Source organism: Scomber scombrus, chromosome 16, assembly GCF_963691925.1.
Source record: "Scomber scombrus chromosome 16, fScoSco1.1, whole genome shotgun sequence".
In the NCBI taxonomy this organism is placed as follows: Eukaryota; Metazoa; Chordata; class Actinopteri; order Scombriformes; family Scombridae; genus Scomber; species Scomber scombrus.
This window is the reverse complement of record NC_084985.1, coordinates 21,564,509-21,577,881: the sequence shown is the minus strand read 5'-3', so window position 1 is coordinate 21,577,881 and position 13,373 is coordinate 21,564,509. Positions and strand designations below refer to the sequence as shown.

The window sequence follows — 13,373 nt, the reverse complement described above, 5'->3', positions numbered from 1 at the left end:
AGGCAGAAACGCAACGATGAGGACGATGACTCAGACAAACACACAGAAATTGAGAGCAGGAGAGAGAGGGGGGAAGACGGGGCGGCGTTGCCATGGAGATGACTTACGGTCAGCAAGCGCATCCCATAGTAGTCGCCGGCGAAGTAATTGGCTTTGAATTGAAGGAGGGGAGGGAGGTAGAGGAGGGACCGCTGGTGAAAAGGAGGGTAAATGAGCTAAGCCTATTATCCCGAACCCGTCCTCTTAATAAATGGGCCATGTTCGCCCTCACTCATGTTTGCCCCGTTCGCCACGTGAGCGTTTGATTTTCTCCTCAGAGCAGCCGGGCCGAGCCTACAGGCGCGCAGCAAACCCGACTGAACTCACTAATTTGTGGGCTGAGAGCAGTCAGCCTGTGTTTACAAGTTCCCACGTGAGCCGAGCAAGCTCTCCGCTTCTGTAACCGGTCAGGAACTAGAGGGAAAATATTATTATAGTAGCAGAAATTCATAATTCAGGCAACCTCCCGACTACGTAAATAGTAGATGTTACCCAACTACTAATTACAATGACAAAATGATACTCAAAAGATTGTATTCAGGCGCTTGAAGGCAGAAATACTATACATTTACAAACTGTAATGTACAGAAACCCTGCATTTACCTTTCATGTGTTGGGAATAGGCAAATATTTTTTATAATAATATATTTTTTATTATCTTATTATATATATTTATCATTTTTTAGCAATGTCAGTCTCTTGGTTGGTTGGTCTCTACTATTTTGGTTCAGGTTGAAATATCTCAGAGATTCATGGTCCCTAGAGAGGATGAGTCCTCCTGACTTTGGTCATCCCCAGGTTTTTCCTCTGGTGCTACCAGCAGGTGGGGCATTTTATCTATTTATCATGTGGCATGCTTCTTTGCCAGCAGGCTACCAGTATGTGCCACACTGCAAAAATTGAAATGAGGCTGGAGCCACACTGTAAGCCTGTTGGAGGCAGATGACCATCTGACATATCATTTGTTTGAGGAATAACATTTAGGATTACACAGCATACAATAGCTCTTACTTTATGTTGTTACATTTTAAACCCACAGTAAGGAACTTTTAAATATGAACATCTGTTACATTCAAGCTCTTACCAAACGAGTTCACACAATGCTGATTAAGCCTATCACCACCAGATAAATCTGTCTGTATTTCAAAGTATCCAGTTTTTAATCTGGTATTGGGTTTGACTTTGCTACGCCGGCCTGATGAATGAATACCAAGCATCCAGAGACCAGCTAACTTCCTGTTAGCCCTCTGCTAACCTGAATGGGACTAAAATAATTTTATCCCGAGGCTCTTATAGACTTTCCAATTGTTATCGGACAATTTATCCACTGTTTTACAACTGCGACAGTAGCTGTGGAGTAGGCTACAGCAGAGCCTGTGACCTAAGCATATGTCAACACTGTTTTTGTAATTAGTCTCACTGCCAGAAGGGGGAGACAAACATCCTGCACTGCATCTTTAATATGGTTATTTTGGGAAATTATGTTTTTTTTGTCAGCGTCTGCCTTGTAAATTAAATTTAATAAATTAGAACGGCTCTACTAATTTAATGTTTCTAGTAAAGCAAATAATGATTTAAATCAATTTTTAATCTGTTGGCACAGACGTTTTAATTAAGCAGGCTCAGCGTCTCATATTTGCAGAGCCTATCTTTCATCTGTTGGATTAGCTACCTTGTTATTATGATACCTATTATAGTCTTGTTGGATATTTGCTGATTTATTAGTTATTAGTTTATCAGCTAATAGGCCATTTTCACAGGACACATTTTAACCTATTACACAGGGAAAAGCACAGATGTCACTAATAACATTACAGGTGGTTCTGCTCCGTTCTAGTGTCCCAGTAAGCCCTGAGAGTGTACCACTGAGTCAGCATACACAGGACACGATACCAGGAGCCTGAAACTGAATTAAATTTTATTATGGACACCTGTGTTTGTCCTACTGTGACATGTCAACATGTTCTCAGTGGGAAAAAAAGGCTTGTTGTGAACAACAGAAACAAATATAATGATTTAAAGTATTTAGACAGCTTTATTTTCTGTCATGTTCTTACTCTAATGTCACATGTGTGTGTGTGTGTGTGTGTGTATCGCCTCAGGTGGCAGAGACAGACGTGGCGGCCCAGTGTTAACGTTTCCATCACGCAGCAACCATGACAGAATACGAACGGACGACCTGAGGAGACTGATCGCCTACCTCGCCGGCATCCCCAGGTTACACATTCATTACATTTGGCGTGTGAGTGTGTGAGTTCAGTATGTGTGTGCGTGTGTGTGAGTTGTCGATTTCTTCTTCTTCTTCTTTTTTTCGAAGGAGAAGCAGCACCTCAGAGCGAAGTGAACACCCAGAGCAAGCAGATGAGGCTGCGTAACACGTGAGAGAGCTTAGATGAGCATGTGAGGGTCGGGAGGATTGGAGGGAAAGAGAGACAGGAGAGAGAGAGAGAGAGAAATATAAATCAAGACCAGGTAGCTCAGCCGCAGCTTCTCGGCTGCCAAAAATCAGTAGTAGAGATACCGAGACAGAGAGGGGAAAGCCTGAGCTGAGAGAGAGGGATGTAGAACAGAAAGCAAGCGAGGGATCAACAGAGAGAAATCAGGAGAGGAGGGGGGGGGGGGAGGAGGAGGGGAGGAGGATTAAAACTGACAGAGACGGAGAGCGCATGTGTGAGGAGGTGTGTGTGAGCGAGGGAGCGAGCAAGCGAGCAAGTGTGTGTGCGTGAAAGCAAAACAAAGTGTCGCAGTAGCCGAGGCAGTGCAGTAGCAGCAGCAGCAGCAGCAGCAGTAGTTGCTGTGGACGAGTAGATTCTCACCTCGCAGGTAAAGCGTCTCTCCTCCTCCGGCTCTCTGTTTACTTCTTCGTAACGTGGCGCTCGTCTCTTCCATCCGTCTCAATCCATCCCTCCGTCTCCATCCACCTCACCACATTATCTCCGTATGGTTTGAAATTGGAGTAAAATCACTACAAATCATTTTTCCTGTCCTTTAAGCATTCATATTCACGCTGTCATCACGTTATATTTTGCATATCTTTAAGATATGTGTTAACTGTTGTTTTTGGTGAGCATAGGTGTTCTATTTTAGGAAATGGAACATCTGCACACTGTCTATCTGCTAACTGGATGTTCAAAAGAGAGAGAGAGAGAGGGAGATGTTTGGGAATATGACAGAAGAGGAATATTGAAGTAATGTTTGTCATAGCAGTAAGAAATGAAGAGAGGTACGGAGGGATGTTTTGTAAGTACGTAAAAAAAGAAGAATCTGGGTTCACTGAATAAAATAAGTTGTTACCGTGGGAACGTAAAATGATGCCAAACGGGCTGAGAAATAGTTAAAAGTGATAATTTTTGCAAGATTTTTGATTCAGATGTGTTTCTGTAGTTTCTCCGTGTGTGTGTGTGTGGTGTGTGTGTGTGTGCGTCCGTGCGTGTGTTTGTGGTTATGTGATAATAATGTCGGCCAGAACGGAGCACCATAAGGAGATGAGGTTGCTGATGTGGCGTGTGTGTGTGTATGTGTGGGTGTGTGTGGGTGAGTGCGTGCATGCGTGCGTGGGTGAGATATGTGTTTGCTGCGTCTGCTTCTCACCGTATAGAAAATGCGTCATCTCACTGTTTGTTTTTTACTCTCTTTCCCCCCCCCCTTTTCCATCTCTCTCTTTCTCCCTCCTCTCTGCTCTCTTTTTCCCTCTCCATCCCTCTCATCATTTCCCACGCCTGTCATCTGTCTCTGTCTCTCTCTCTGGATTATGCTCTCTCTCCAATCTCATGCCGCCCCTCCCTCCCTACCTCACATCCTCCTCCCTCCCCTCCACCTCTCTCCTCTTTTTAATTCCTCCCACTCCCCGCCCGACCTCCCTCCATCACCAGTGAGGAGGTGTGTAAACATGGCTTCACTGTCATCGTTGATATGCGCGGCTCCAAGTGGGACAGCATCAAGCCTCTGCTAAAGATCCTGCAGGAGTCTTTCCCGTCCTGCATCCACGTCGCTCTCATCATCAAACCGGACAACTTCTGGCAGAAGCAGAGGACTAACTTCGGCAGCTCTAAGTTCGAGTTCGAGGTAACATATGGAGAACTTTCTGTTCTTGATTCCCCACTGGATCTAATGGATTATTTCAATCATCATCTCTGCTCACCGGCTGCCTGTTTAACATGAATAATAATCATTTAATCTGAAAAACAATCCAGCAAAAATGGTTGTAACCTGTTAAACAGTTTAAACAATAATGCCAGAGTATGTTTTGTTTAAGATTGTCATGTTTATTCTTATATTACCGTAGCATGTAATACATAAGAAAAAGTTTGAAGCAGAAGATATTTATGGGAATTTTCCTCAAAACTTGTTCTTTTATTTATAAATATATGCTGCTCACTAAAGGAGAAACTAGGCTATAATACATTTTAACATACTGTAATCATTTTTAACATCATCCAGATGCATAAACATCCATTTATTTTAGGAAAATCACAGTTTTTTATATGTGTAAAAGTTGTAAAAACAGTCGACTATATTTCCCCTTCATTTGCCATCAGCTGAGTGGTGATAATGACCGCTGTAACACCCCCCATCCCAACCCCCCTCTGAACTGCTCTTTGTCAGCACTTTCCATTATTTTCCTCTGTCCCCCCCCACCGCTGCTCTGGATGCGCTCATCACCCCAGCCGCTTGTCTTCCACAGGAAAGTTTCATCACATTCCACCCAAAAACAAAAAAAGCAAAAAAAAACAGCACACAGCAGATCCAGATCACGGGGACGAGGATTGTTTGTTATGCCGTCAGTCGAGCGTTATGGCACATTTTCACAGCTAATTTAATAATACATTCACATGAACGGCTTTTATTTTTTTAACGTTCTGAGCATTTCATAGTTATAAATGCGCTAATAAAACACTGCACGGTTTAATCAGCGCAGATTTATGTGCTTCTGATGTTCGCATCAGTAAAGATGTCTTCCTCTGATATGAAATCCGTTTACTAAATGCCTTCTACTGAAACATCCCACCCCTCCCGTTTGATCTGTCATTAAAGAAAGTCTCTTATCAGCTGCTCATGATAGTGAAACACAGCTTTGGAAAATCCCATCTTATCACTCACACTATAAAACAGGTGTGTTTATACGCTGGGATTTTCCTGTTCATTTCTGATAATGTTAGTGGACTTTTTTTTTTTTCCATTCTGTCTCTAGCGGTGTATGAGCGAGTGCACCGGTGTGGAAATCGCTCCCGATTGTTCACATGCAGGCGCTGTCATCTGATGACACGCTATTGATTATTTGATAGGAAGAATAACTAGATGCCAAAGGGCAGGCTACAATTATCCACAAGCTGCCGTGCCACACACCCATCGATCAGGACCCCGAGTCTATGCTGTCCTGTACATTATGTGACTTGACCTTTTTATAAAAGTAGCATGCAGACAAAGATTTTTAATATCCTGTGTTTTTTTTAAGTAAATTTGATACAGGATTGTTGCTAGGAAGACAGCTGCTCTAAAATGTGCGCAACATTTTCGGTGCCTGAATAAACTGGTCCGCTACGTCAAACAACGTTCGCACCACAAATCAGCTCCCAGCGCATATTGAGCATTACTGAAGCAAGTGTGTGTGTGTGTGTGTGTGTGTGTGTGTGTGTGTGTGTGTGTGTGTGTGTGTGTGTGTGTGTGTGTGTGTGTGTGTGTGTGTGTGTGTGTGTGTGTGTGTGTGTGTGTGTGTGTGTGAAGATGATTTTCTCCTGGCTTTGGCACAAGAAACCCAGAGGTAGGACATGTCGACTCTGTCCTCTCTCCTCATATCGAAATGAGTCGAAAAAGACAAGAAACATGCAACCTGGATTTTGATTGCTGATAAATTGTGCGTTTCTGCTGGATTAAATCGGTACCCTGCAGCCCTGCCCGATTCTCTCTCACACCATTCAAACTAAGTACAAATCAATTAACTGGAACTACAATGGCGAGGATAGAAGTATCAGTGTTTTCCCCTGGCAAGAGCCACTGCGCCTTTTTTTTTTTTTTTTTAAACCCAAGGACAACAATGTGTCTCTGCATTGTTTGGCCTACACAAAGCTTATCTAGCTACTGTTCTGTCTCCATCCATCTCTGGCCATGTGTGTGGGGGTGTCGTGCGGAGGAGGCTCAGCAAAAACACAGAGGCACTGAAACCAAAGAGGGAGACTTTTCCCTCACCACGTCTCTGAAATTGATATTGTAATATGCAGTTGTTGCGAAGTGAAGGAATGAAACGTTAACAAGGTGTTTTTGGTGACTCTTTCTAATATGTTTTTATCGTAACGTGAAGCCGCAGTGTGCCGGAGTGACAGGACGAAGGGGATAACATGTGCTCAAGTCGTGTCATTGACGTATTAAGTGATTAATTACGTGGCTTATGTGCCTTCCGCTGAGATTTGCCTGCTAAATGTCACATCTCCACAAATCTGCCGTCATTCAAAACTCCTGTGTTGCTAGTTTTTTGGCGGAACTAGGAGTTGTCCCGTGCGCTCTACATAACAACAGTTTAAGCAGCAATTGAAGGCATCACAGAAACACAGTGGGAGGAGAGGAGAGATAGAAGAACTCAGTTGACCAAATCTAACTCAAATCTGTTCTAACCCCACTCTGATCCTTTTACCCCTCTATCTTTGCTCATTTCTGCCTCCACCTTTCCCTCCTCTAGACCACCATGGTGTCACTAGAGGGCCTAACGAAGGTCGTGGACCCTTCACAGCTCACGGCGGACTTCGATGGCAGCCTGGACTACAACCATGAAGAGTGGATAGAGGTGAGATCAGCTGCACCCTGTGTCTCAAAATCCCCATTGAAGACCTTTTAATGAGGACTTGCTGAGACGTTTTTCTGTTTATTTTTTGTCCAGGTGCGCGTCGCGTTCGAGGAGTTCTCCGGTCATGCCACGCAGATGCTGGCTCGACTAGAGGAGATGCAGGAAACCGTGTCGAGAAAAGATTTTCCCCAAGACCTGGAAGGGGCTAGAAGAATGATAGAAGAACACGCCACGCTGAAGAAAAAAGTCATAAAAGCCCCGATAGAGGAGCTGGACACTGAGGGACAGAGGTAAAGGAGATGACATTATTATTACATTATCATATTTCTCTTTCCCATGTGCAAAGGAAAATTAAAAACTGCTTTTATTATTATGTATGTGCAGCAATTTGAATTCTTCTTTTTGGTTGCTTGGAAACTTTAGTGATTTAGTAACTGATGTTCGGAAGTATTTCTGAATAAAGTTTAAAAGGCCACCTCAGCCTGATTAATGTGAAGCATAAAGCATAACATATACACGAGTATTTGAACCTTGACATTAAACCACTCATTAAATCCGTCTCCAGGTTGCTCCAGCGAATCCAGAGCAGCGAGTCCTTCTCCAACCGTAACGGCAGCAGCGGAGGCAGCGGAGGCAGCAGCAGTAGCGGTGGTGGGGTGTGCAACGCCGACACGCAGGGCCTGGTGCCGCGGATCACCCAGCTGCTGGACAAGCTTCACTCCACCCGACAGCACCTCCACCAGGCCTGGCACGTCCGCAAGCTCCAGCTGGACCAGTGCTTTCAGCTCCGCCTCTTCGAACAGGACGCAGAGAAGGTGGGTGGGATTGTGGGAGTCGGGGTGTCAGTCAGTGTGAGCGGTGATGCATGGTAATCTATAACAACAGCTGATGAGCACTGTAGGGCAGACAACTGCCAATACAAACAAAAACTTAATTACAGCCACAGTAAAGCATTGATTTGTGCTTTGTTATGCAGAGCTCATCCTTTTGCACATCCTTTTTATTTTAGCCTTTAAACTTTTTCATACAATCAAAATAAGAGGTAAAAACTAAATGTCTCCAATGTATCTCAGGACAGGAGGCAGGAAGATGGAGGATAGCTTCTGCCTCTACTCTGGCTAACACCCTGACAACTCGGGTGCTGACAGCCGCAGCACAGAATAAAAAGAGACGGAGAGAAACGGGCAAAATTTAGAGATCCATGTTTGAGTGAGTAGAATAAAATAGCAGGTTGCAGCAACAGAGAGAGAGAGGGAGAGCTGCAGTCTTGGATACACTGCAGTAGTAGGAGCTTGTTGCTAGGACACCATAGGCCACAAGTTGTTCTCTAGGAGAGCCTGAGAGGATACTCTTAATAGAGGCAGTCCATTTCTCTGTATTCTGACTGGGAACAATGACAAGTATGTGCACACTGCAGCAGCACACAAACACGTACACGGATAAATGACGGCTGTTTTTTTGGGGGGTTTTTTACCTGTTTTTTGCAATGAGAAAGTTAGTGGTACCCCTGTACTTTTAATTTTTATGTTTTCATTTGGCTGGCTAACGTGTGTGTGTGTGTGTGTGTGTGTGTGTGTGTGTGTGTGTGTGTGTGTGTGTGTGTGTGTGTGTGTGTGTGTGTGTGTGTGTGTGTGTGTGTGTGTGTGTGTGTGTGTGTGTGTGTGTGTGTGTGTGTGTGTGTTCTGTCTTTTCCCATTGCCTCAGATGTTTGACTGGATCTTGCACAACAAGGGTTTGTTCCTGGCAGGCTACACAGAGATTGGCAACAACCACCCCCACGCCATAGAGCTGCAAACCCAGCACAACCACTTCGCTATGAACTGCATGGTAAGACACGCACGCACACACGCAAATCAACACACACACATGCAGATTTCCAGCAGGATGTAATGCTTTTCCACCCACTTGGACTATCAAGTCCGTGCCCCGCACTGTATAATCATATAGTTATTGCACTTAGAGGCAACCTCTAGTACTGTATTTGAGTGTTTGTTTGGAGCTGCCAGTGCTCATGTGCGCTCACACATTTTTTTTGCGTGTTAGTAGCAGCACAACCAGGTATTAAGTAATCCTATTCTTTATCCACAGTCGGGCTTACATAACCATTATGAAACTATTGAGACAAGGAATCAATTTAGCCGCAAGAGCTTCTGTCCGCGAATGAGAAACAGTGGCGACAGCCCAGAATCCCTCGCCTCCCTCTCTCTCTTCTTTTACTCAGTTACTTCATTCCTCAACCATAATGTCTTGTCAGATTTTATTCTAAATGACCTGTTTTTGAATCTATTCTCACCCAACTGCCTGGTGTTTAAAATAACCACAACCCCATCTCTCCCCTCCTCTCTCTGCCCTACCCTCCAGAATGTATACGTGAATATCAATCGCATCATGTCAGTGGGCAACCGGCTGCTGGAGTCGGGTCACTACGCCTCCCAGCAGATCAAGCAGATCTCAAGCCAGCTGGAGCAGGAGTGGAAGGCTTTCGCTGCAGCGCTGGACGAACGCAGCACGCTGTTGGAGATGTCGGCCAGCTTCCACCAGAAATGTGACCAGGTAAGTCAGACACACATGAGCATGCATGTCTGATCTCCAACGTAAATATGGGTCTGCAAGAATGTAGAAAAGAATCAAGTTTCCAGCTTTTAGAAGTGTGAGAACATGTGATTTCACATTGTAAGGTATGTTCAAACCTTGTTTTAGTTGTTGAAGTTCAGTTAAAGCTGGCTTTATACATTTTTGACAAACAAAATCAGGTACAGGGCTGCAGAAAACAACTTTCCCCAGTATGATTTTAGACATATTTTTTATTTTACATATTTTTTAAATGTTTTATATTTTATCATGTTAATCTTAAGAGCACTGGATATGAAAGCTGCATGCTCTTTATTATTGTGTGTATAATGCTAAAGAAACAAACGCAAAACAGAAGTCAGTTAGCTTGTATAATAATTTAACATTAAATAAATAGTTTGGCATTTTGGGAAATAAGCTTGTTAGCTTTTTTGCTGCAGAGAGTTTGATGAAAAAATGTATACCACTCATGTCTGTACAGTAAATATGAAGCTACATCCAGCAGCTAGTTAGCTTAGCTTAGCATAAGACTAGAAACAGAGGGAAACAGCTGTCCTGGCTTTGTTCAATGACAATTAATTCTGCCCAGAAGCAACTCTAAAGGTCACTAATTAACACACAGTGTAAAAAAAAACAGTTGTTGTTTTGTGGTGACGACAGAGCTCAAGGAAGTAGCAGCGCCAAGTTAAGAAATGCTAACACAAAACTAGTTGTAAAACCACAGCTTGTATTTTGACACAGTTTTTGTACAGATTAAACAAACAAGATACAACATGTTAATAAGGGAGCTTTAGAGATGCTGGTAGGCAGGTTTTGTAACCTTCTGACTGAGCCAGCTGATTCTCCCCGCCTCTAGTCTTCATGCTAAGCTAAGCCAGCTGGCTACTGGCTGTAGTCTCATATTTGCCCTACAAACATGAGAGTGGTATTGATCCTCTCATATAACTCTCCGCAAGAAAGCAAATAAAAGGTTTTCCCAAGTCAGGTGTAGTGAGAACAGGAAGCAGTAAAACTCACATTGATGTAGCTTTGGATCCAGCTCAGGGGGGATTACCTTTGCTCGACTAATAGGTGCACATGGGCACAAATGCACACATTTTCTGGGTCGTAAAATACCCATTTGGCTTCATTAAGTCCATAAAGGCTGCCATATGCGTTTCATTAACATGTATTTACATAAATATATGCAGAATGTAAGTAAAGCATTTGTTATCTGCTGGTATTTCTGTCCATGCTCATTAGTCGGGCCACTACGGAATGAATCATGACCTAAAAAAAAGCGCATAAGCAGAATCCCAACTAGGGAACATGGGTGGTACGACTTTTCCGACCTGGAATATTGCCGTCATCAGACCAGCCTTTAATGTTTGTGAACTGAAATAGAAACTGCTTTTTTTTTTCTTTTTTCCAGAGGTTTCACCCCAACCTCTTCTCTTCTATGCATACAGAGAAGCTCCTTTTAAGTCTTTGTGCTACTCTTGTATCTTATTCTAATTATCATGGGAGAGATGTTTAAAAGGCAATAATGAGATGAAGATCACTTCAAGACTTTATGATATTTCTCCGAGCCGGCTTCTCTGCTTGTTTTCCTCCCACGGGGGGGTAGAGAAAGTTCTAGGAAGTCACCACAGGCCAATGAACAACACACTCAGCCATGGATAATTCTTCTGAAAAAAAAAGTCTAAAGAGAGCTCATAACCGTAGACAAAGAAATTTCAGAATGTTTAAGCCCAGTAATGGCAATGAAAATGCTCCTCAGGCGATCTCTCGTACGCTTTGGTATGCCTGACTAACATGTGACTCCCGGGAAGAGAACAAGGATGTATATACCACCAACGCCCGTCTCATGCTACGTCTCTTGTGAAGTTCTGCACATCTGAGTAGCATCTTAATGTAAGCGTGTGTTTCTCCCCCTGCAGTACATGAGTAACGTGGACTCGTGGTGTAAGGCGTGCGGCGAGGTAGATTTGCCTTCCGAGCTCCAAGACCTCGAAGACGCCATCCACCATCACCAAGGCCTGTACGAACACATCACCGCCGCCTACTCTGAGGTAACATTATACCTAACGCTTACACACAGTAGATATAAATTGAGCACAAACATAACTAAAACTTGGACCGTTGTGGTTAAATTGCAACCGCATCTTGTTATCTAAACACTTCTAAGAACCACAATTAGATTTACTGCTTCATTAGAACAAAATTCATAAACAGGAACTGTGGTAACTTCTCTCTGTTTGGGGAAAATAAACTTTTTAAAATGAATCTGTCTCCGGCAATCATTGAGAATGTACCTCTCATATTGTCTTGGGTGGAATAAAATAAATGAGCAGCTTAAATAAAAGTTTAGTTTCATATAAGTTTAAATAAAAGCTTCTCTTCTAAATAAAACTTCTCCACACAGCACGAGTTTGTGTTACAAATTTAATTTAAAAGAAATAAGTGTCTATATAACAGTATTACACTGACAGTAATAAAGGAAATTGTTGTTGCACTGTGCAAGAAATGAATTCAAATGGGGTTTTTTTTTAACCAGCTCTTTCTTTGTGGTTCTGTCATTAATCATTTCATTTTTGATTTTCTAAATATAACATCAGAAGCTTTCCCAGGCATTTATCCACACAGTTTGCTGGATATTTGGATGATGTTTATATTTGTATATTACATATTCCTGCCAGCCGACTTTCTATTCAGTTAATACCTTTCACCTCTACACAGGTAAGCCAGGACGGCAAAGCCCTGTTGGACAAGCTGCAGCGACCTCTGACCCCGGGCAGCGCTGATTCACTGACAGCATCAGCGAACTACTCCAAGGCAGTGCACCACGTCCTGGACATAATCCACGAGGTGCTGCATCACCAGAGACAGCTGGAAAACATCTGGCAGCACCGTAAAGTTCGGCTGCACCAACGTCTGCAGCTCTGCGTTTTTCAACAGGACGTCCAACAGGTACACGCGCATCACACATTTGATATGCATGTGCCGCTGTTTCATTATGTAACACACTTCTTTTTTCCTTTTTTTTTCAAACACGTTGTAATTCCAGGACCGAACTTTAATTGCCAGGTTTTCAGTATTTAGTATAACATGAGAGGGTTAGACAGTAATTTGAAAATAGCAGGGTAGCCTACTGGTTAGATGGATTCTACTCCTAATAGAGGGTTTGATCACAGCAACGGCCACGTTTCCTATCAAAAATGTCCTTGAGGACGTTGTTGGAACCTTGCACGCTCGCTCCGCACATGTCTCTGTGGAAAAGAACATTGGATGAATTCCTAAAATGCAAATGTGTTTGTCAGGATAAAAGCGCTGAAACATAAGAACAGTATAATGATCAGGCCAAAATCTGATGGTACAATATGATAATGTGGTTACATACTGTCCAAAAAATCACGGGTATTCCTGAGTGTGTAGACAAGGCAACTGTTGCTATGGCAACTGAATTGGGTCATATGTCCATGCAGATGCTGTTTTTCTATTAATGCTGTGAAGGACAGAGTGCAAAGAGAGCAGTATGAGAAGAAAGGCTCGGTGCGGCGCCTCGTTTCATACTGATTTTTATTTCTGTCATGCTTCTTCTCTTACACACTCTTTTCATCATCATCATCAATATTTGCGGCTCATCTACCACCTTAGAGCGCCCCCTTGTGCTCACCTAACGCCCCAGTGACTGTTTTGACATGTGGTCTGTCTGTGCAGGTGCTGGACTGGATAGAAAACCACGGCGAAGCCTTCCTCAGCAAACACACAGGTGTGGGAAAGTCCCTCCACCGAGCCCGAGCCCTCCAGAAACGGCACGAAGACTTTGAGGAAGTGGCACAGGTAACTTGGTTCCATTTCTCCAAATCTCACACCTTACCGGGGTCAAAAAGTTAAAATAGTGGCTGTCAGCCACCTCCAACATTTTTTATTTTTTATTTTTTTATTTTTTTGTATCACAGCTATAAGAAAGCAAATGCAAAATCTGCAATGATATTGTTTTCCT

The 13,373-nt window shown here is 43.2% G+C and overlaps 1 protein-coding gene across 4 annotated transcripts in view; it reads left to right on the top strand.

Moving 5' to 3' along the window:
- The window catches only part of LOC133997001 (triple functional domain protein), a 73,216-nt gene that overhangs the window by 31,590 nt on the left and 28,253 nt on the right, over positions 1–13,373 (top strand). For all 4 annotated transcript variants that reach the window (XM_062436537.1, XM_062436538.1, XM_062436536.1 and 1 more), the window contains exons 4-13: positions 2,142–2,256; positions 3,912–4,104; positions 6,713–6,817; positions 6,911–7,107; positions 7,383–7,632; positions 8,522–8,644; positions 9,179–9,370; positions 11,308–11,439; positions 12,107–12,337; positions 13,088–13,210. In XM_062436537.1, the coding sequence (XP_062292521.1) occupies positions 2,142–2,256; positions 3,912–4,104; positions 6,713–6,817; positions 6,911–7,107; positions 7,383–7,632; positions 8,522–8,644; positions 9,179–9,370; positions 11,308–11,439; positions 12,107–12,337; positions 13,088–13,210 (1,661 nt within the window). The remainder of the gene's footprint in view (positions 1–2,141; positions 2,257–3,911; positions 4,105–6,712; positions 6,818–6,910; positions 7,108–7,382; positions 7,633–8,521; positions 8,645–9,178; positions 9,371–11,307; positions 11,440–12,106; positions 12,338–13,087; positions 13,211–13,373) is intronic.